Raw genomic sequence first — 24,116 nt, forward strand, 5'->3', positions numbered from 1 at the left:
TATAAGTATCCTAATAACTTAAGTGCAGAAGGTGCGGTCCACCAAAAATTAGTGTACTAACTACGACTAATTCAGAAAACCAGGAACCTGCTGGTCTCCCTCCGCTGCCTCCCCCTCAAAAGAAAAGGAGCAAAAATAAGCCTACGACATGTAATCAAGAAAATCAGGAATCATCCACTTCTGGTCTCCCTCCACTGCCTCCCCCTAAAAAGAAACAGCGGCTGGGATCAAGTAATACTAATATAATAGTGAGAACCCTGCGCCTGTTCCAGCAGTAAACGTCCTCATCCGACGCCTAGATATTCCGGACTTCGATCTCTTCAGTGATTCGGATAATAAAATGCAAGTCCGTTTACAGCTTTGTCTCGTACCCCCTTCTCTCTCTATCTCTCTCTCTCGTGGTATTCTCGCAGCTAGTACTACTCGCAGCCCTCACTCACTCCGCCTCGCGGGGAACTATTTCGCGTAGCGGTCGATTAGGACCCATGAATGTATAGGCCTAAGTGTACTGTAAGTCCGTTTTTTGCCTAGTGCGCATTAATACATATAAACACGGCGGGTCCACCAAAGTTCAATCAACTCTCTGGTTCAATCCAGCCTCTAAGATCTTTGTCCTTGCGCGATGAGGGGAAAAAATGAGGAAATGGTAGGCCTGATTTCCATCCTTCTTTTGAAACACCCTGTGCGAATATAACTTCATAGTATTCGCACACCCTGTGCGAATAAAATTTCATAGTATTCGCACACCCTGTGCGAATATAACTTCATAGTATTCGCACACCCTGTGCGAATAAAATTTCATAGTTTTCACACACCCTGTGCGAATAACTATAGCCAAAGCGAAAGTAGATCTTAATTTCCCCAATCGAGCCTCTGTGTCACATACACTTCCGCCTGCTGCCATAGCCCGCCTTTTCGCGTGAAACGTAATCTCGGATGGGGAATAGGAAAACGAATATCATTAAACAATCGCAACCTGCAAAAACGGAGTCATGTACCGTGACTAGGGTTCACTGAAAAGTCTGGCAGGCTCCATCACTCCGTACGCACGTTAATTTACGACTGTTCACCAAATGTTTACAACCGCCACGGCACATTTTACTACTATTTACAACCTTTACTACCACGAAGCCAAATTTACGACTTTCGACCTTGCTGGACACCCTGGATTTAGATCTAGTCTAGATAGTCTAGTCTAGTCTAGACTAGAGAGTCTGGTGATCTTGTAGTTCCGTTCGTAAAAGTCCACGATCCATTTGTTTACATTCAGAGAAGAAATCCAGAAGTCTTGAAGACCAAATACTATTTGAATTAGGCTACACAAAGAGCAGAGATGCAACCTAACTGCAAAACATCAAATTAGGACAAAATTCAGGGGGGCATGCCCCCCCTGAACCCCCCCACCTCCATATTTTTTTTAGGAACAGCCATTGTTACTTGTACAGAAGTGCCCAGACATACACACAAACACACAAATGCACACAGTTGTGGCTTTATACAGTACACACACATGTAACACACCAAACTAACAAGAAACAAAGACAGTTGCAGCTCTTTTCTTTTGTTTGTTGTTCTTGTTCTCATCATTTGTTGCTCCAAGTCCAAGAGTTCTTTTGTTAATGTTGCTGTGTTAGTGTTGTCGTTGTATGCTGCTGTTTTGTTGTAATATTTGTTGCCTCGATATTTAGGAAATGGTAGATGATGTTAATCATCAACGAAAATGAGTTCCGTGTTAACTCTGTCGCAATTAACGCCGCGTTAGTTGTCACAGCGTCACTCTGTCGCAATTAACAATGGTCTACAAATCTATCGATATTAGGTTGTCATCAAAAGCGTTTACTCCAAAAGAATGAATGAATGCTTGCAAAATTAAAGCAAAGTACCATTAATTAAGAGAAAAAGATGTATGTCAACGTACAGTGATGGTTTTTCTCAGATTCACAAGCACTTCTGTCCCATTTTCGCAGGGGAATGTTCACTTCTTGTGGAGAACCGCTACTTTTGAGAAGAAAACTGAAAACTGGAAAGTGAAAACAACTCAGGCTGACCATTTAAAAACTAGGACTGCATAGGCTTGGCCAGATCTCCTGCATTCCGAAACAAAGCTTCCGGCCTTCGCTTTGCTTTCTGATCGAAAGCTAGGCTTACTGCGTGAATTACATTACAAACAAACGTCCTGATTCCGTCTTGTGTTAAATACTAATACTGTTCACTGTTCACTTGTCTCTAATCAGGTCTGGTACATTCTCTCTAGGACTCTAGGCATACTCTTGGCCCTTTCGTTGCCTAACTTATTTATTATCAACACTCAACCTGGGCCTCTGCCACTACTAGATTTCTAGATCTATATCTAGATCTAATTATCTAGAAATCTAGATCTAATCTCTAGAGGTAGAGTCTACCTAATCCTAATCAGTCAATAAATTTTAGTTTTTCATGTGTTTGTGATCTTTGGTCGCAAAATATGGCATCCAGCAATTCTTCGTTGGAAAAACCAAAAAACGTTTCTTCTCGCTTGTGGGAGGTAAGTTCCATCGTGCATGGGCTTGGGATCACAACTTTGTTCAATGAAATCTATGATTCAAAGTTGTAAATCTTGAATTTAACATCACGTCGCAATGTTCACCCGAGATAATCCAGTTTTCGCTCCGAATGATTACTTACTTACTTTGGAGTATGGAGTAGATCTAGATTTTGATCTATGGGTTTCGCAGTGGCTACATGATTCACGACGCAGTGAACGTAGTTGGCTACGTTTACGGCGCCCTGAATGCAGTTTGCAGGCGTTGTTTAGGCTACGTTCACGGCACTAGTCTAAAGCTTCGTTTAGGGGGAGCTTCCACTGCCGGTTTAAAGTCAGCCGGTTTTAGTCAGTGACGACACTGGCGGTGAGTGAGTGACGTATATTTATTATTTTGGCCAGTTTCAAGTGTTCTATTCCATGGGATCAAGGAAAACGAAGCGGCCTTACAGAATTCAAGTCAGGATATAGGATTATATATATATATGGAGAATTGGATACGGTATGGGAAACAAGAGGTGAGAGATGGGAAACAGAAGGTGGGATTCGGAAGATGGGACTGGTCATAAAATGTGTACAATAATGACTGTATTGCGGCGGGTCTGCCTGGGAACTGACGCAAAGAGAAAATGACAGGAATCAATTATTCTTAAATGTATAATAACAAAATGAAACACCATCTCTCTCTCTCTCTCTTTCTGTCTGTCTGCCTCTCTCTCCCCTTTCTCTTTCTTCCTTGTCAAGTTCTCTCTTTCTCTGCCCCCCCCCCCTCTCTATTTTTCTCTGTCTCTGTCCATCTGTCTGTCTCTCCCTCCCTCCCTCTTTCTCTCTTCCTCTCTCTTTCTCTCCCCCTCTCGACTCTCTCTCTCTCACACACATACACTCATACACTGCTCGCTGACAAAATTGCACGCTTTCAACTCGAGAGCCCTGGAACGTTTGTTTACACTCGTATCATGGACCGTCTCTTGCTAACAAAGGTCACACCCAACTCTCACCCGGACGGGAGAGCTATAGGGCAATTGAAACATCTTGGTAGGCAGATACATTTTTTATTCTAATGTGTTGTTTCGTAATTGAGAGTGCGTCGTTTTCCCTTACACTGGCGAGCTCTGAGCCAGAGCTCAGTGTTTGTAAGGGAAAACGACGAATGGTTGATTGGTCAAGGATCACTGCTTCATTTTCCTTCAGCTCATGGGATGAAACGCTTGAAGCAGGCCAAAATATTAAATATACGTCACTATCGTCACTGACTAAAACTGGCCTGCTTAAACCGGCAATGGACGCTCTGTAAAAACGAAGCTTGAGTGCCGTAAACGTAGCCTCAACAGCGCCTGCAAACTGCATTCAGGGCGCTGTGAACGTAGCCTGCCAACTGCATTCACGGCGCCGTGAGTCTGAGTGCTTTAAATATCTAAAAGTTTACTTCACAAGCGGAGGCTTGAGAACAACAACTTAACGCCATTGGTCAATATTTATAGTAAGCCATCTTGTTTGACGTCATTGAGGGATTCCCACTTTGTCAGTCATGGTTTGGTGGCAACATGACCGCATGACGGCAGCTTGCTAACTCAGATTATTTTGGATTATTTTCTTCGAAGTGACTATTTCTCCGAACGTTCGGAGAAATAGTGCCGATCTTTATTTCTCCGAACGGTTTTCGGCTTCCGGTCTCGTGATTTTTTGCCTATTTATTGCGAGAGTTCGGCGCCAACTTTCATTCTGCCTCTGGTCTGGGAAGGAACACGTACCGCATGGCAAGCCCGCCTACAGACAACCTTCAGTAACACCCACCACACACCCACCACCATCATGCACATGTACACACACTAACTAAACATAACTAGTGGGCAACTTTTGAACGTATGACGAGCTGAACTGTGGATGGAGAGACAGTGTGAGTGAAAGAGCGGGTGAAAGGGAGAATGTGCGAGTGTATCCACAGGCGACAGCAACTACAAGACGACGACACTGACCACCCCTGGCCTGGTCCACAGCTCACGAACAAAAGGAATGCAGCTCAGGCGGTGTTTTGCCTATATTATTGTCCATGGTTCGCAGGGAACAAGTGAGATTTTCTTTGTGTGTGCCTGGAGGGATGGGGTGGGGTATGAAAGTCATGCGGACGGGGATGAGCCGCGGGAGAGAACACGGGAATTGAATGAAAGAGTGAAACTGAAAGAGACGAATGACTCATGAGTCCTGGAGTGAATGGATCCTGTGTTTCTATTTTTGTATACTTTGAACTGTTACTGAATAAAGGCTGAAATAAAGCCCGAAAAATAAACAAACACACACACACAGTCCTCACTCTCCACTTACTACCACACACAGACACACTCAAACACTCACACATACATACACACACACACACACACACAGGAGCAAATTTTTGGTTCTATATCTATTTCAATTTTCAACAGCTAGTCTAGATGAGATTTTTAGATGGGTGTAAAAACGTGAAAAAGAAAGGTTTCACAACAGAAAGAAATCAAAATTAGAACAGCCCATAAACAACAACAAACATTAATAAATAAGGGCGTGTGTCCACCTGTCCGAAGAAGATTGGCAGTTTTAACCCTAAATGTGCGTAATTTTTAAAAAAGTACAGGATATTACATGTAAATTATGGAATCACACACATTAAGGGGCTTGCCAGTGTCAGTGCAGCAGTGACAAACGCAGATGCCAGTTCTATGTGTCGTTATCTATAACCCTCCGTAGATCTAGATCTAGACAGCACACGAGTGAACACAACACATTACGTTTAAAAGCAGCACCCTTCATAGGCAACACGTCATATCTATAGCGAAAAACTGTTTGGAATTGTAGCATTTCTTTATATAAATATTTACGGCGGACATTTTTTGGACCGATTGAACCATATTGTATACGAACAATCTTTGGTAGGCCCATACTATAATTATAGATCTAAATAATATCCGAAATTTGGGGGAAAGGATGGTAGGCCCTATTTCAGAGTGTTCGGAGAAATAGTGCCCAGCTTTATTTTCCTGAACGTTCGGAGAAATAGTGCCCAGCTTAATTTTTTTCCCGAACGTTCGGAGAAATAGTGCCCAGCTTTATTTTCCCGAACGTTCGGAGAAATAGTGCCGGCCTATTTTCTTTGCAACGAGCAGAACTCTTCGGTTCGGTTGTCTGTGATTGTGCTGCACCCTTCTTCCACCCAGATTTATTCCGATGCTGAACACTACGTAAAATGAGAAGAAGAAGAAGACTAAGAGGAAGCCTAGATCTATGTCAATTTGGATACGAAAGTAAGTTCAAACAAAGTTCAACGCCGCAGTGCAAATGACCGACTGTTTCGATCGGGCAGTTTCTTTTAAAGTTTTATAAGCAAAATAAATTAACCACTCACCAGAGATTGGACTCAATGAGTCAATAGGACATTGAGCTGCAAGTGGAGTAGAACTATAAGGGCAAGGAGCTTAGAAACTGCCTGTGCAAACCGTGTGCTTAGCAAAATCATCGCTATTTTTCGAATTACGATCAGATGATGCGGCGGGCATACCCCTTGCAAGGTCAAATAAGATGGCTGTTACTATAAATATCGGCCAATGACGTTTATTTGTCATTTTCTAGCTATCCGCCTGTGACTACATCTAGCTTCTAGTTCGAAACAGTTAGCCTACTTTTGACTGTTCATTCCAACACGTTTGGCGCAGCGATTGAGAAAAAATATCAAACCTAATTGCAAAACATGAAAATATGGTTAAAAACAGGAGGGCATGACCCCCTGGAACCCCCCCCTTGTTGTTAAAAACAAGTGAAATATTAATATTAGTGTTGGGCGCGTTCTGTCTATTTGCGCGATCGGCAGTGCTTTTTGTGGATCCATAGAATGCACAACAATGGATGGATTGTTGCGTATTCTGTATTAGATCTGTGAATCGCGCAGCGATTATATATGGATCAGTAGAATGCGCAACGGATCTCAGATTTTACCAGAGTGTAGAATGTTTCTTTTTTCTGTTATGAAATAAGGTGTTAACATCTGATGAGCGTCTATATCCCTATTGTTGACAGTGCTCTATGCAGAAGTTAACGTCATACGTATGACTAAATCACTTACCTAGATATTATAGTCTTATTCCTCCTCCTTCAGGCAGATGTCAGGCCTGGAGCTGGCACCAACAATCACAGGTCTCAAAGACCACCAAAAACATATATATAATGCCACTTTTGAGCTTCCTATAGTACAGTATTTAAGGGGTGTTATAAGATGGACATTCATCATGCATTCTATAGATCCACAAAAAATGCTGCGCGATTCACCGATCTAGAATATACGCAACAATTGATGGATTGCTGTGCATTCCATGGATCCATAAAATGCGTTGCGCGATCAACCGATCGCCCAAACCGACAGAACGTGCCTAACATTACTACTCATTTTGTACTGAAAAATAGCGGACGGCACTGCCTCCATTTTTATTGATCACCTACTGTGCTGTGAAAGAATTGCAGACAGGGCAGCTTTCACTCTCTTTCACATAAAACAATGATACAGTTCAGTTATTAAAGTCAGTATAAGTCCAGTACTCTGGGGGCCAAAACTGAAGATTGCCATTTTGACTGTTTGTTTTCCCCAACATCGCACTCACATCTGAGCTGTCCACTGAACTTGTATTGTGCTTTGGTTGAATAAGGTGTGGTCACAACCCAATGGTCCATTACGACAGAGGCGGGGAACTTGGTCAGAGTTGGAAAGTTATTCATTGTGGACGGGTGGTAAGCGGAGGAGCAATAGGATCCGTGTAGATCTTGAGAATAAAATTGTATTAATATGCCTCCTACAATTGTGATTGGTCATCAAGGTTGACCATTCTTTGCTTGCCATATAAGTTATAAACCCAGCCCAGTCAGTTCATTTCAGAGTAAGGGATGATCATTTTGCTGATTGTGGGCTTGAACATTCATGAGTCACACAGTAGGATTTCCCCTCGGTGCGTCAGCAAGGATCCTGTTCGCATAAGATCCCACATTTTCCTTGCTCCCAACCACCAGGATCTTAAGCGAAGACTATTATATTATATTGGATACAAACAAAAATTATGAATCAATACGACCTCTGTTCTTTAACTTAGCATTAAGTCATAATTGTAATATGGTACTCTTCATTTTTAAAATGAAAATTAAGTACAAAATATTTGTTGATATAGCCCAAATACATGTAGGGACCTATGTAATGTTCGCTAAGGACTGCCAGAGGTAATTGTGAACGATCTTGTCTCATGAATGTATTTACAAGGGTTGCTTCTCATGTTATGACGTCCAATGCATGCATTTCATTATATCTCTTCTGCTTATATATTATATTATTCCACCTGCACAATTAAAATTCTTTGGATAAATGTTTCTCTATATTTATTAACTATCTAGGTAGTAACTCTTCTTGAACAAAGAAAACCCTCCGAACTCCTCCCAACATTTATACTTAACAGAACACCTCTCTTGCAATCATTTAAAGTACTTGTATCATTTACTTTCTCATTGATTTCAGGGTTCACTAATTCAAATTATGACATGTGATTAATTAGCTGGCAAATTAAACGTATCTTATCTTTCTTACAACAGAAATTTAAATCCCTGGAGAAAAGGACAGATGAAGTTACAAAAAGATCGACAGAAAAACGAATCAAACATCTTCAGAAACAAGTAATGGATACAGGTAATTTCGATCAAGTTTATTGTTCCTTCTGTAAGTTAAGTCTTTAGTCCTGTAGAACTAAATCAATTTTTCAATTCTTTTTACCATCAGTAAGCAGGGGAACCATTTCATTTCATGAAACCGGTGGAATATGGCTTAACATTTATAACTTGCTACCTTCTAAAATGGGTAAATTGTTCATCTATTCATTCTAACTCAGTTCACTCCCCCTCCCCTCCCCAATATGATGCATGCAAATGCTAATACAAATGCATACATAAGAACACTCACACACCTACACACACATGCACCTAAACACATGCACATGTGTGCATGTGCGCATGCACATACACATACACACACACACGCACCCACGCACCCAGGCACACACACACTAACATTTAAAGGCTCAAACACTTGTAATCTCTCAGACATGAGTGGATTTCCTTATAGTCACAGATGCAGAACTAGTTACAATGTACGTCGGTTGTTGTTTTTTTTGTGTATGTTTGTGTCATGTGTTGACATAACACGTTTGTATTTTCTAACTTTCATTTATGTTTCATTTGGGGGGAAATGGGATGAGGGGAGGAAAGAGCTGTTCATATGTTTTTGCCTTTCTGTTTACAATTATGAATGCAATAATGTCACATTTTCATCCTTTCAGTAACACAAGAATTTACTTCTCCTGAGGACAAAGATATTCTCAGAAAACATGATGTAAAATTTGGACCACCTGTTGAGACTGTTGCAGGAAAGAAAAGGAAAACTGAAACTAATCATGAGTGAGTCAAATATAGGCTATGTATAATATTTGTAGTGTTCTTCATCTCGTAGTTTTACTATTTAGGGGTAATGGGTTTGATTTCTGATTGTTCAGGAAATGTGCTTTCCACTCTTTTTCCTCACTTTGCCGTTTTGTGAAAAGATTATATTGAGTGTCTGCTGTAAGATTATCATGTGACAGTTTTCTGTATGTGGGTAACTTGGTATTATCTCTTCTACTTCATGCACTGGTAGACAGGTTATAAGAAAAGATAATACTTTATTATCCAAGAGGGAAATTTTTCTTGGTTCTACAGGACCATAAAAACACATGCAGGTGTACATAAAAAATTTAGATAATATATTACTCTCATTAAAATTCAATATGAAAAGAGAAGTAAAGCTGACAAAATGTACATTCACATCAGATGCATCATTCAACCACTTGCAGGAATTTAATTACAAGACCTTTGGAGTTATATAGATACATAGTCTAAAGAGCAACACATCTATGCTCATTCTGACAATAGCCTTGTGCTAGATGGTAAAAAACTTCTTTTATATCTTTCTTTTTTTGTTTTTGGAAGTACAAATCTGCCTCTGCGTGATCTTACATTTTGTGTTGGAAAGGTGGTGTGATGGATTGTTTATAATGCTTTTTATCTTTTAAAAAAATATATATGTGGTGTTACACATTTCATCAATTCTAGTAAAATCATATCCAGAGATCTTGTTGGCTTTCTTAATAGTTTTGTCAAATTTTTCTTTATTTTTCTCCTTACAATTCCCAGCCCAGCAGCAAATACAAAATAATACCACGCTTTCAATTATAGAATGGTATAAAAGGGATATAATTTTATTATCAACATGGAGACTTCTTTATGTCCTTTAAAGGAACCTTCTTTGATTTACTTTTTTATGCGCAAGAGCAGCATGGGGATGCCAGTCAAGTTTGTTATCAATTGTTACACCGAGATACAATGGGTGCCGCATTCAACGAGGTCACATTCCACGAGAAGTGGGCTCCAACGAGACAATCCTTAATCCCCGATTTTTTCCTCTATAGCTCTTTGTAAATGTATGTCAGCTCCAACGAGGTTGCAGACAGACCGAAGTCGCTTTCAACGAGGTCGCAATAATCAAATAAAAGCAATTAGCGGCCCCAAACGCTAAGAATTTTTCTCCTTTCTCTCCATCTCACACAAAGCACAAGGCCCATCCTCAATTCCTGACACACTGTATTGCTTGATCTAGTGTGCCTCCTAATATGGGCCTCAAAGCCAAGAGGATGGGCAAGGGTTAGCCTATGGTAGGGATGGGAGGGGATGGGTGGGAACACGATGTGGGCTGTGTGAAACTGGATAGGTAGGTCTAGATCAAGACCATCTTTTTCAAATTCCTTTCTTCCCCTGATAAAAAATCCAAGCTCCCGCCTTTACTTTATGAAGATATCTAGGCCTAGATGAGAGAGGGTATGTTTCTACACGATGAAGTGTTCCGGGAAAAAAATATTTTAAAATACATAAATGACGGTCAGAACACCGCTCAAAAACGCGCACCCTGATGCTGTTTGAGATTTTCATCATCAGGGGGAACAACTGTTTTAATTACTGGTATTGGTACATCATGTAGTATAATAATGTGTCTCCTTTCTTTACTTTAGCCTAAGTCACGTTCGACGAGAGGTCGGATCCAACGAAGACAACAAGCCGGTCCCGGCAACCTCGTTGAATGTGACACCCACTGTACTTGTAAGAGTTTACTACCTGCACCTCCTCATCTTTAATAAATAGTGGTTGCAGTTTGTCTTTTTTGACGCTAAAATCTATGATTAATTCCTTTGTCTTTTATACATTTAGTAAAAGGAAGTGGTTATCACACCAATTTACTACAGCGTCCCTGTATTCATTTTCATTTGTTGTTTTGTTGTTATATGGCTTTGTAGAGTGGAATCATCCGCAGATTTTATTAGTTTGATGTTTTTGTTATCAACAGTACTGTCATTGGTGTAGAGCGTAAACAAGGCAGGGGAGATTACACAACCTCTGTGAGCTGTGAAGGCCTTAAAGAATGTATTCATTTGTTTAACGTTTCCGGTAGTATTCTATTTATCTACTTGTATATGCTTCATTGCCATATAAAGAGAAAACCCACGAATTTTAAAAGCTTCCTGTTTGTTCTTGAAATCCTTCCGTCAGTGCAACAAGTTCTTTGTGTGGAAATGTAATTGACTACTGTGTATTGGATTTTTGAAAATGGTCTTCTTAAAATGTTATTTTGTATTTACTTTTCACAAGGGAAATCATCTGCATATTTCAGCCCTAAAAACACTAATGAAATGGTCTCATCCAATGTTAGATTAAAAACATTTTAACCTTGAGGTTTTGAGTGGATGGTTATTTTTTAAATTTTGGATTATAAGTGTCTTTTCTTAACTCTTGTTGGCCTTGTGGTTTTTGTGTCATAAAGCACGGTGAAACTGAACTCAATGGCATCATCATCATCATTATTGCCCGTCTCACCGTGGATCAGAATATAGGCCACGAACAAACACTTTCCACCTTTCCCTATCCTTGGCTAGCCGCTTGATATTATGTTCTGTCTTCCCACTTTTCTGTACTTCATTTTCTGTGACCCTTCTCCAGGGTCCATGGGGTGTTCCTCTTAATCTTTTATCCTGTGGGTTCCAAATGCTTGACCTCTTGAGAGTATGTCCAATCCATGGCCACCACCTTCTTTCTCACCTCGCCTCTGACTGAGCTCTGTCTTATTCTCCTTAATACTTCCTTGTTGGTGACCCTGTCTGTCCATCTGATCCTTGGTAACGTCCTTAGACTCTTGTTCAGGAAAACCTGGATCGTCTTTTTACAAGTTTGCGATCCGTTCTATGTACCACAGCCATACAACAAGACTGATACTGATTCCACATTTGAATTGAAGATCCTCAGCTTTGTGCGAAGTAAGATAACCCTGGTCCTCCAAATCCTATTCAGAGATATGAAAGCAGCCTGTGCCTTTCCAATGCGGGACTTTATTTCAGCGCCTATTCCTCTCTCTGTGTCGATTGTACTCCCAAGATAGTGGAAAAATTTGATGCCTTCTAGTGCATTTCCCTCTACTGTGACCTGCTCCTTTCATAGTGCATCTATCCTGTAGACTTTTGACTTTCCGGGGTGGATCCTCAATCCAACAGACTTTGATATGCTGTTTAAAATGTGGTCTCTGTTTGCATCTGTTCCTGGAACTCAATGTAAAAATTTTATTAAAAGATGTGAATATATTAACATCTGGATACGCCCAGACAAACACGAATCAATATACTTCACTTGGGTGAAATAAAATTTAATTATTAGTTTGTTTCAGAGTGTTAGAGATACGACGCCATGAAAATGCTATTGCATGATACATCTCATGAGAGATCTATTTCAGCGAGTCTCATATTACGCTTTGCAGTCACTTGGCGCAATAATGCGACGCTGAAAATTATCTGTTACGGTCACGTGGCGCAGTTCTGCGCCAGGCCTTAGAAGTCCACTGCAGTCACTCTCCTGGCTGGGGACCAGATGGGGTATTTTGTACTGTTGGCTGTATGATTGTATAGTGTTAATACAGTCGAACCTTTGTAAGACGGCCACCCGTTGTCACGGAAAAAAGTGGCCGTATAAGACAGGTGGCCGTCTTAGGCGGGATTAATCAGGATAAAGAAAACAAACCATTCCTTTCTGAGGTCAAAACCAAAGGTAGCCGCATTGTTGTTGTTGTTGTTTTGGCTGTTTGTTTTTTTTTCTTTTGTTGCTGCTTTTGTGCAAAGGTGACAATAAAATAAAATGTATCAGACAAGGAGGATCGAGTGCTATGGTAAAACAAACACATGAGTTGCCACTACTCGGAGAACGAACGACGCTTCTGTCACAAGTTCATGTTGGCGTCCGTTGTTACTGTGTTAAAGACTGGGTAAACAGTGACCACTCATCTCACTTATGATTTGTGTATGAGTTCTGGGTGGGGCTTATGGGTTATGAGGGATCACACGCTTACCTCACCAGCAGCTGAAAATTTGTTACTTATTGGTCAACAATGATAGGGGCCTACGCAACATGATCGGTTGGAGGGACTACTTAACAACAAACAGATGATTGGATTATGACAGCTCGCCCACAACGCCAGGTGCCAATGCACAATTTATGTCAAAACGTGACAGAGTCACTAAGGTGGTCGTCTAAGACAGGTGTTATTACTTGGTGTGATAGGGGTTGTGTGTTAAAATATGGTGGCCGTGGCCGCGTTGGACAGGTGCCCGTTTTACACAGTTAAATTATATCGAAAAAACACAATTTGTACAGGTGGCCGTCTTATAGAGGTGGCCGTCAGGGCAGGTTCGACTGTATATGCCAAAAAATCAGCTGTGGCTGATACTCAGTTCAAAATATTTGGCCTTTGTGTCTAGATTCACAGGTACAAAAGAAGCTACAGCCACATCCTCGTGTGACCTTTTGGATTATATGAACGTGAATCAACATTTACATCAAACTGATCATTCAAGGCCTCCTCCACCAACAGCCCTTGAAACCAAGATTGACGCCGCTATAAAATCTGGAAATTTGAAAGAAGCTGAAGAGCTGAGTGATCGTCTTGCAGGCAGAGAAGTGTGTATCTCTTCCCTCTTATTATACTTATACTATAAGTTATAGTTTTCTATGAATAATTTTTCATCACTGAATGATCTCCATCACTTTTGTTTTAGTTACATGCTTTACTCTTTCTTCCAGAGAAAACGAGGTAGAAGACACACTGCCTTTGTCTGAGATGCAGTCAAAATACTAAATTCTAAATTAAAAAACAAAACTGAGTTATCGTTCGGAATTGTTTTCTTTTCCTTCATCCACTTCTCATCTGGTAATTGCATAGATTATATAAATATATATATAAATATTTATATATAAACTTAACTATTTTATTTTTTAAAGCTGCTTTTAAAGTACATTTCCATATTTAATTTTGTAACTGATGTAAATATGTCTTGGCACCGGAATAAGTTGTCAGTGTCAGGTCCCACCTCTAGAGTGTCCACTTTAGTTTGTTGGAAGGAGCATTGATCCCATAGCATAGTGTACTGGTACATTGTAGTTGTACTGTTACATGATGTTTATTTGTTTTTGCTTTCAAGATAAAATGGTTCAGGTTTCAACTGAAAACCTCCACTTAAAAATTGGTAGAAAAGTTAGGTCTAGGGCATTTTTCCTTCCTTCTGTCAAGTTTTTTTGCTCGTGGTATAAAACTTTGATGAGCTGTTAACTCATTTTGTATCATGCTGGAATGTGGTGTGGATGATCCTAACCCCGATCCCCAGTGAAGTATTCAAAAACTTGGTTTGTTTTGGGAGTTTTCAAGGCTTTCTACTGACATGGCTTCATCTTATTGGAGAAAAATGTTAGAAATTCTGCCTCTTTAACTTAACAGTGTTCAAATGATAGTTTGGTCGTTGCCTTACATTAATACCATTCCCCAAAATCTTGGTGGTAATCTTTGTCTTCCCCAGGCTGGAGAGAAAATTGTTGCTGCTATAGATGCCAAAAATTTCTTGGAAGATAAAAAGGTTTGTAATTGATAACAGTTTTATTGTTTTTGTACTTTTTGTTTCATATCCAATGTCAATTCTTCCTGTTTATTTAGGGTTCTCACTCAACTGATTCAACAGTGTGTCTGACTTTTGCATGGAAACATTGGTATCCACAGTGGTTGGAAGTGTGGCTGCTTTTACAATGGAAAACAGAGGATTGTATCAAATCCTGCAGAGTAAATTGCATGGGTAACTAACATTTATCATCCTATCCACCTTGCTCTTCCACATTTTCTTTGCTTTGAAAATCTAATTGTTTCCCTGATCTCTAGGTTCAGGACCAGATGCAAAAAGCAAAACGGAAAAGAAAACTGAATTGGGGGTAAGTAAAATGTTGATCGTCAAAGTTTGCAGTGTTATGTGGAAGTGAAATATGTTTCTTTTTGCTAATATATATATGTACTTTCATATCATAATTTCTGATGTGATAAACATTCCGTGTGTGTGTATGTGTTTCTGTGCGTGTGTGTGTTTGTGTTGAGGAATGGTTATGCCCAAAATATCCAATGTATATTTTTTCAAATACAACCTTTCTGTGATTTTCTGTAAAGTTCCAACTTCTTGCTGCTTCAGTAGAGCATAATATATTTAACTGGCGAAGTAACATTTTTGTGTTTATGTTTATGTGATGGAGTACAACTTTATATGTTCTTTACAAAACATTGGTTGATGTGCAAGTGTTTGTTTTTTTTAAAACACTGTGTGCTTCACCCAAAATTTGAACAACCTTATTCAAGCTTATTATGAAATAGCCATTGTATTTCAAAGTGTGTTTTTTTCTTCCAAATTTTATGATGCAGTGTTAAAAAAAAGATATACAGGGTGATTAAAACAGAATGAACCGATTTTATGACGTATTACTTCAGTTCTCAAGCATCATTATGGATGAGTCAGTGACCATTTTAAAAAGGAGTTACCTAACTTTTGAATAGCTGTTACTGGGATGATGTTGTCGCACCATTCTTCCTTTGAAGAAAATACCATTACAAGACAAATCTATATTGATATGCTCCAAAACTGGCTCTCCACATCACTGAAAGCAGATTCTCATGACTTTCATTTTTTTAACAAGACGGAGCATCGCCCATTTGGTATCTGATAGTTCAAGCGTTTTTACATTAAAAAATGCCCCAGTGATGGAATGGTTGGAAAGGGGCCCAAGACCTTGCTCTCTGTGCTTGTCTTGCCTGATCCCCAGACCTCACCATGTGTGATTTTTTGTTTTGTTTTTGGTGGGGATATGTAAAAGATAGCATTTATGACCTTGATGACCTTAAACTTAAACTTAAACATCAAACAACAACAGCGATCAACTCAGTGGACCGTGATGTTGATACGCATCTGGGATGAATTGACATTCATTCACTAGAGATAAGTGTGTTTGATGTAGATTGTGGGAGGAAGTTCTATGGAGTAACGAGCTAGGCAAATGGACGACCTCAATATATCAGTTCTTGACGGAACAAATAATTTTACAAAAAAATAAGTAATGTTTTCCAAGCTTTCTTTCTGTGTCAGATGATTTGTCTTCCTCATTGTCTTTTTTCTTTCAGTAACCTATAAATATCATTTGGTCGTGGGGTTTTTTTTTCTTCCCAATGACAATCAAAATGATGACTTTGAAAGCCATTGAAATAGATTAACTCAGTTGGTATAAAAATGATTGTAAGTAACATTTTTTAATGTCATTCAAGGGGAAAGCTGCTTTAACATTTGCTTGTTTATATCTCAGTAGAAACACACAGTTACTCATACGATGTAACTTCCCCACTTGAGAAGTCATTTTTCTCTTTCCTACCAGCCTGTTTTAAATGTCCAACTTTAAACGCACTTTAATATGTCAAATGGGAGTTCTGTATGTTGCATATCGCAACCTCAGTGCTTTCTTGTCGTATCTCCTTTTTTTTAACAGTGAAAATGTGACTTCTTCTTTAGCTCACTCTTTGTTATGAACTGTTTTCACTGTTATTAAAAATGGAGGCACAACAAGAAAGCACTGAGGTCGCGATGCACATGTAGATGAAGATACATTTTTTTCTCTTTCTTGATTTCTCTCCCTCTTCCTCTGACAGATTTGAACCCAAGCACAGATGGGAGACCAAAGGAAACATGTAGTCTGTCATACATTCTCTAAGATACATAGTGTGACATCTGTGGCATGAGGGATCAAGGGTTCAAGTACACATGGACATCTGGCTTCAGGCGGTCATAGATGGAGTTTGGTATTATTAGCACCATCTCTTCAATAATAGAATTGTGCTGAATGTTCCATTATGTATGAACCCCTTTCAAAGACTACTTTGCCTACTGTCAGACATTTGATGACTTTAATTAATTTTGTGTTACTTGAGAATGAGTTGTAACCTTAAAGACAGGATTACATGCCTTTCTGTCCATCTTTACACACAGCAGCATGCAGTGATCAGATTCAAACAGTCGACTCAAGGGAACTCAGGCGTACTGGTCCTGTTGGCTTGGGGGATCAGAGCTCAAATGGTTCAGCCAATCTCTACAAAATTATGTAGTTTTAGGAAGATGACTCTCCACTTATGTGACTCTCTGATAGGGTGGGGTTATTGAGCTGATGGACTCTGCAAATAAACCAAGGGTACAAATATCCCTGCTGGGGTAGTCTTGGATCTATTGTTTGCAATGACAGTGTAATGGGATCAAGACTAGGTTGTCAACTAAAATGTGTGAACAATTTCTCTCTGACTCTGACCAGTGTTCAGTGTCCAATAGACAAAGCCATTTTCTTTTTTGCATAATTTCCACCTATACGAGTGAGAATTCTTCTCAAAACCCAAGAAAAACTCTTATCAGGCTTTGTGTATCATCACTGCATGGAGCACAATTGTATTACTGTTTTTGCTCACATTTCTAAAAGTTTTCTCAAAGCAATAAGAACACAAAAGACAGAAAACAGTAATTGAAAAATCATGAATTCTTTTTTATTGGACATTAGTTATTTTAAAAATATCACTTGGAGACTACCATTCTCACGTTATCGTGCTAAACGAATATATCGTAAAAATTTCGATAAATTGAATTGATAAATCACTCACTAGTTCACACTAAAAGTTTGTTTCCTGCTGAGAATCATTTGTTTTTATAAGTACTTCTTAAAGGTACTGTCTGTTTGAAGATTGATGCTCTGTTTTGAGCCATCTTCCCTTCAGTGTAGATGCAAAATATTGTTCAATGCTGTAAAAGTTTTGTCTGTACTACAGACCCATGACAGTGGTCGCAGTCAACCTACTGTCAGTACAAAGGAAATGTCAACCTACCTGAAAAGCTTCACCAATGGTTATGGTGATGTCATGCACTTTGGGTCTGTAATAAGAAATGTTAACATATATCCAGTGTAGCACACACATAGCGAACGTTTTCATAGCAAAAAACACGCATGGCAAACAGATTTTCAGGTCCCAAACTTTTCTTTTACAGATTCTTTGTATTTAGAACGCATACATAACAAAATTCGTACATAATGAAAAGATTTTTGTGTCAGGTCAATTTTGCTAGGTGCATGCTAGGCTGTAGTTATTTTTATGTAATGCATCTAGGTCTTGCTTGGAATGTTTTTAGTGTGAAATTGTTTGGACGAGCATGCTTTTTTGCTGTTTGGTTTACTCCCTCAACTTCAGCGTTATCACAGAGACAAAAAGAAAAGCTAAAAGTGATATCAGCTTCAATAAATACCTTCCTCTCTGTTTTTCATTTTGCTTACAAATGTAAATGAAGTGACCAAAAAAAAGAAAATAAGTATAAAGCTACAAATTCCTTTGATTTGAATCGTGTTGTGATTCCACCCACTCTTTTCATCGAGTTCTTGCAGCTCAGAGTTATCAGAATTTTGAGTATTCACTGAACTGCACAGGGGCACTGTTTGTTTAGTTGCTATTTTACTGGGCCACAGTGCTGATGACCCTGATTCGAATCCCCCAACGGGGACGATCTATGACTTGGGTTGTTGAGGGGTTATGAAGGTGCTCTGCCTTCTTGACTAGTTGGATGTTAATTTTGGAGGTCCTGCTTCTGAAATAAGCTTAAAAGAAATGTTTCTTCTGACTTTGCTGTTCTTTAACTAATTGTTGACTAATTAATGTTGCTGGTTCCTGCACCCAGGGTCATGACTCTCTAACTCTCTAGATCTAGAGGGGCATACATACTGCTTAGGGTCACTGAATGATGAATGTGTTATTAAATTTATTTTGACAGGAAGAAGATGAATGTCAAATAAGAAACAAGCAAACTTAAATTGTTTTCCTGTTGAATTTAGTGGTTGTCAAGAAATTTTATGTATAAGGTTGTAATCGAAGCAGCTTGGTTGGTCCTGCTAAAGAGAAAGGATTTCTAGCTGAAGGAAAAGTTGTAATAAAAAAGTTGAAAAGTCCCACCATACTTTCCTATCCCTGTCTCCTAGAATTGCGTACTGTAATTTCAGAATCCATATGAGGTAAATTTTGCTTCCTCCTCCATACAATGAAATGTTTTTATATATACTTTGAGAACATTTCATTTGCTTGTATGTAAAGAAGAACCATTGCTGCTGTTGTCTATTGCACATGTACGTTTATTTGATTTTACACATTTTCCAAGAAGTTCTATGTAGAAGAGCAAGCATAAAACACTTAAACATTGTTTATTTTTTTGTTCTGCGAGTGGTTACGCGAGAATATAAAAAAACCCAACTCTACATGCTCATGTATGTTGCAATTTGAACAATGATGTTTTTCATCATCAATATTTTGATGTTTTATCTGTGCTCGTTTAATCCAAAATAATACATCCTATCTTCTGTTTTAATGCTCTATCTCTGCTGTTCTGTTTGCATTTCATGAACATAGCAAAGAAATCAGATATGTATTAAAAGCAAGGCAAAAACTAAAAAATTTGCTAAACGCATGACAAAAATCCTCGCTTGTGTGGTGGGGTCTGTCAGGTGCAAGAGAAGGCTTGTCTCAGCTCTGTCTTGTGTGGACAATCGAACCGTTCTGCAGTAGAGAAAAGAAATTGGGTGAACGTTAAATCTAACTGACTTTGTAAAGTATACAAACAAGCATGTGTATTTGTGCATAAATCAATGTGGCGTTTACTCCAGCCATACTCACCTTCTGAGAATGTCTTGTATCATGTACACTTCGCTCACACACACACACTCACTCACACACACATTCACACACACTCACACACATTCATACACTTACACACAGATATGTTCATGCATAAGTATATGTGTCGCAGTGTGGTGGAATCAGTCATTGTCAAAATCAAAGAAACAAACATTTTTCCATCTGTTCGGAAATATTTATCAATTATTTTTTTTGGCTCAACACCCTTTTTATTCTTTAAAAAAAATCATATTCCCGCTTGAACTTTACTGAAAACATTTATGAAGAGCACAAAAAAAGCAATTATTTTCTGTTTCCCCCCATGACACTCAAGCTTTGGAGATCATCAAGTGTGTGTGTGTGTGTGTGTGTGTATTCATTCAGTCAAAATACACATGTGATATACCCATGCAATATTTGTATTTGTATGGATTTATACTTGTATGTATGCATTGTACAAAGTGCATTTGTGTGTTTGTGTGTGTGTGTGTGTCTGCATGTGCGTGTGTGTGTGTGTGTGTGTGTGTGTGTGTTTGTGTGTGTGTTTGTGTGTCTGCCTGTGTAGGTATGCATTGTAACTGACTTTGTCAAAGAAACTCAGATTGGCAAATAAATGTCGCATTCTATTTTACTTTGTATTTCCAGTGTTTGTTTTCTGCACTGTTGAACTGTAGTAGAGTTTCCAAATTTAGTGTTACTGTAAGTTCAAAATTTAATTGTTGTTCTTGATGGAAAACAGTCAGAAATAGAAACATGGTTTTGTTTATTTTACACAGGTCAGTTAATGTGATTGACAGGAGGGAAGTCATACTTGTCACAGAACGCTGTTAGCTCAGTTGGTATTATGCTGGCTATATAGTGTGTTCTTGAGCTTAAGGTGTTTGGGAAAGTTTTCAAGGCTTGCTCATGCTGTCCTCTTGGCCCTATCCTACTGCAGATGAACGCTAAATTCGGAGGTCCCGCAGCTTAAATGGCCTTACAGTACAGTGTTGAAAGGAGCATTAAAAATAATATATTATATAAATCATACAAATACCAACCACAACCAGTGGAGAATGATCAAAGCAATTATTATGTAGAGACAATATGTTACATGTATATATATAAATATAATATATTATAGTATTTTTATTTGTACCGTTATATATATAAGCCGGTTTATCGAGAGATTTTTAAAATAATACAAACGGTACACATCGTATGGAGGTAGAGGTTTGGGGTGTGAGGGAGAATTCCGTTCAACATCTCTGTCCCGTAACGTAACAACAGAGAAAGAAATATAAACATACACCCCCTCACCCGCCCACCCACACAAAGTCGCAAAGAATTTAACTAAAGAAATATAGACAAGCAGAAACAAAGAAACACTGAGGCTGGATAAACAAAAGCGCCAAAGGAGTACATCGCTTCCTTTTCCCGCAAAAAGAAGCAAAATATGGATATGATAAATCTATTTTATACAACAATATTGCTTACCTCCTGAAATGTTGGGAAGACTGATTTCTTGTCATGCCATTCGTGCACACAGATAAGTTGTCGGCATTGAAAAGGGTGACTTGGGTGGGGAATACTACAGGTTTGTGTCTACGTGACATGCTTGCAAAAAGTCACACAGGCGTCTAGTCTATCTGTTGAGCAAGGCTTCATGCAGGGGAAAGCAATGAACATGTAGTGTATGTCTATATCACATGTGTTTGTAGCCTACATGATATTGACAAATGACCCAGTCTGTACTATCTTGTAAACGATATTGTGTGACCCTCCATTTTCCACGTCTACGTCTTAACATCACTGAATCACATTCAATTCCAGCTGCGCGCTGCACTTGCTTTATCACATAGTGTAAAAAAAATAGTTGTTCTACTAGTTCTAGCTGACTGTTCAGAAGTGCGAAAAAGCGGGTTCCACGACATTTGAGAATTTAAAACTTTTTACAGAGTGTACAAGACGAATCTCTCGCGGTACTTTCCATCCTGGAAAGCGTATTTCCAATGACTGGCGTTTCTGTCACTTTAATGCCAGCTAGTTATTCCTGGTTAGCTTTGACCCTTACAAGTTACATTGTGGAAACAGGAAAACGTGTGTGTGTGTGTGTGTGTGTGTGTGTGTGTGTGTGTGTGTGTGTGTGTGTGTGTGTGTGAAAAGAGATGGGTTGGGTGACCAGTGGAAAAAGACATGTCATAGTGGCATTTAGCAATAGCATTTGATTCTCGAGCATGATAAGTCGCGTCGGTTGTCTAGTGGTTAGGCTGTCGGGTCCGTTACCGAAAGTTCATGGGCTCGAACCCCGTCAGGGGCCTGATGCTGTGTCCTGGGGAAAGGCGCTTTAATGAATTTTCATCACTTCACCAAGGTGGAAATGGGAACCCGGCTATAGGTGGTGAAAGATCTTATCAATTTGTTTAAGTGCTTTTGCAATCAACTGTTTGCACTGTATGCTTTCCGGGAAGCCGAATCTGATTCTGGGTGTTTTAGAGACTACTTGGATAATAATACTAATACATATTATAGTTGTGAAGCGCTTATGGACGTGCAATTACACACGTATTATTACTATATTATTATTTGTATTATTTGTATTCTTATTTTTAGCACCATAGCTCCTGTGGAAGTAATCGGATAAATTAAACGAATTCAAGAAAATTGAATTGAAAACTCTAAAAGAATATTATTATACCTTATTTATCAATAATATATTTTTGTACTCCAAAGCTGTGCTCGCTTTGATTTATTTTCTTCGTATCAGAATTCCTTCTGATCACAAACGGGTTTATAGTATATTAATGTTACTTTCAATGTCACTTGTAATGATATAAAAGACTTGCATATTATCTTGCTCTCATAGGACAAATAGAAGTTACAATGTATATATAACAAGAGTGAGAGGCGGACAAAAACAAAAACAACCTTACTTAGAGAACGTATACCGATGAGTGACAAGGTCAGATCAGGGTTTGTGTTTGTTCATTAAAAAAAATATTCAAGCAAAGAAAAGTGTGCAGTGAACTTCAGCATCTATTGCGTGTATTGGCAATAACTACAGCTTGCTCACTTGTCTGCTGAATTCAAACTTAAATATGGTATTATGTACTGTCTTATCGAAAAGATCACAAGGCAAACACACGACCGTATTGTCAAATAATTTATTCTTCTTCTATAACTTCACAGCACATGTTTTGCTTTTCTTAAAATCTAAGTCTAAATCCGCTCGCAAATTTTAATGAAGTGGGTGGAAAGGAGGTTTGGGGGTGGGAGGGGGTGGGGTGGGGGGTGGGGGGCCTGGACGATGTTTCTTGCCCTACTGGAAAGTTTCCGAGACCCCCCCCCAAAAAAAAAAATAAAAAAAATAAAATTAAAATAAAACACCCCCACCTAACAAACAAAAACGTAACAAACGTGGAATTACCCGTATTTTATAGCTCTATCACTATCACGGAGATAGAATGCAGTTTGCTGCATACCCTGTCTCATTTGAATGGAATTTATGGGCTAAACCTCTTGAGATTCCAATATCAACATTTTCTATTCCTTTTTTTCTTTTCTAAAAATGGCGTGTAGTCCCTTCCACCTCTTTAGAACTATTCGCTATGTGTATACTCATCACAGTCTATTTCGCTTCATGCAAATGCGCAGAAGGAAAAAATCAGTCTGCAGTTGACATTAATTGTCAAGATTAAGCGTATAGTTTATAGCCGAGGCCGTGCACTCTTGTTCAAGTTAGGAAGCTGCACTTTTAATGAGCATGCAGTATGCAGGAACTTTGTTGGTTTGAACCTCCCCTGGGTTATTCGGTACTCCTTCAAGAACACAATTTCATACACTTACCATAGGCAACGCAAAACCTCTCGAACCGGCTATCTTGGCAACCATAATTTATGTTTTCTCGACCATAACGTTTTCTAGTAGAATCTAGATTGATTTAAGTGAATGCACGAGACTGTCGCCTGATCATGCAAGTACACAAATACACACCTTCACATACAAATACGCCACACACATTCCCGTTCTCGCGCACAAATAAACGTACATATATAGTAAATAAAAACGTTTATAAACATACATACATAAATATATACACATACAAACTCACTTACAAATACACATGCACACACACACAAACTCACACACATGCACACCCACACACACGCACACATACACACACGCGCACATACGTTTTATCTTCTGTACTTTTCCTTTCTTCTCCCTCTCGTTCCTCTCTGCCTGATTTTGCTTCTTAAGATTTGCAACGGCCGCTTTCTCTCTCTCTCTCTCTCTCTCTCTCTCTCTCTCTCTGTCTGTCTGTCTGTCTGTCTGTCTGTCTGTCTGTCTGTCTGTCTGTCTGCCTCTCGCTCATTCTTTCTTTCTTCTCCCTCTGGTCCGCTCTCTTGCTCTCTCTCTCTCTCTCTCTCTCTCTCTCTCTCTCTC

General features: G+C 39.1%; 3 protein-coding genes across 11 annotated transcripts in view; 1 reads left to right on the top strand and 2 right to left on the bottom strand.

Moving 5' to 3' along the window:
- The window catches only part of LOC101858114 (transformation/transcription domain-associated protein), a 110,515-nt gene extending 108,454 nt beyond the window's left edge, over window positions 1-2,061 (bottom strand). For all 6 annotated transcript variants that reach the window (XM_035970456.1, XM_035970455.1, XM_013084050.2 and 3 more), the window contains exon 1: window positions 1,919-2,061. The gene's annotated coding sequence lies outside the window, so the exon portion shown is untranslated. The remainder of the gene's footprint in view (window positions 1-1,918) is intronic.
- Window positions 2,062-2,159: 98 nt separating this feature from the next.
- LOC101859792 (protein FAM204A) lies at window positions 2,160-20,322 on the top strand. The gene is made up of 7 exons (XM_005101078.3): window positions 2,160-2,524; window positions 8,120-8,213; window positions 8,860-8,977; window positions 13,405-13,603; window positions 14,497-14,553; window positions 14,850-14,899; window positions 16,650-20,322. Exons 1-7 carry the CDS (start codon window positions 2,465-2,467, stop codon window positions 16,690-16,692), a joined length of 621 nt encoding a protein of 206 aa, XP_005101135.1. The 5' UTR covers window positions 2,160-2,464; the 3' UTR covers window positions 16,693-20,322.
- The window catches only part of LOC101858637 (protein tincar), a 77,951-nt gene continuing 71,344 nt past the window's right edge, over window positions 17,510-24,116 (bottom strand). For 3 of the 4 annotated variants that reach the window (XM_013084053.2, XM_035970457.1, XM_035970458.1), the window contains exon 4: window positions 17,510-19,574. In XM_013084053.2, the coding sequence (XP_012939507.1) occupies window positions 19,542-19,574 (33 nt within the window). In that variant the 3' untranslated portion in view covers window positions 17,510-19,541. Of the gene's footprint in view, window positions 19,575-21,167; window positions 21,772-24,116 lie in introns of those variants that run through there. The other variant, XR_004858673.1, reaches the window with a different exon arrangement.

This window comes from Aplysia californica, unplaced genomic scaffold (assembly GCF_000002075.1).
Source record: "Aplysia californica isolate F4 #8 unplaced genomic scaffold, AplCal3.0 scaffold00269, whole genome shotgun sequence".
NCBI lineage: Eukaryota > Metazoa > Mollusca > Gastropoda > Aplysiida > Aplysiidae > Aplysia > Aplysia californica.

Bases quoted from the DNA above. Each gene is read 5' to 3' on its own strand.
- LOC101859792 (XM_005101078.3), top strand. From the start codon at position 2,465: ATGGCATCCAGCAATTCTTCGTTGGAAAAACCAAAAAACGTTTCTTCT. The intron at 2,525-8,119 runs GTAAGTTCCATC...TTCTTACAACAG, and splicing joins TTTCTTCTCGCTTGTGGGAG to AAATTTAAATCCCTGGAGAA. The intron at 14,900-16,649 runs GTAAGTAAAATG...TTCCTCTGACAG, and splicing joins AAAAGAAAACTGAATTGGGG to ATTTGAACCCAAGCACAGAT.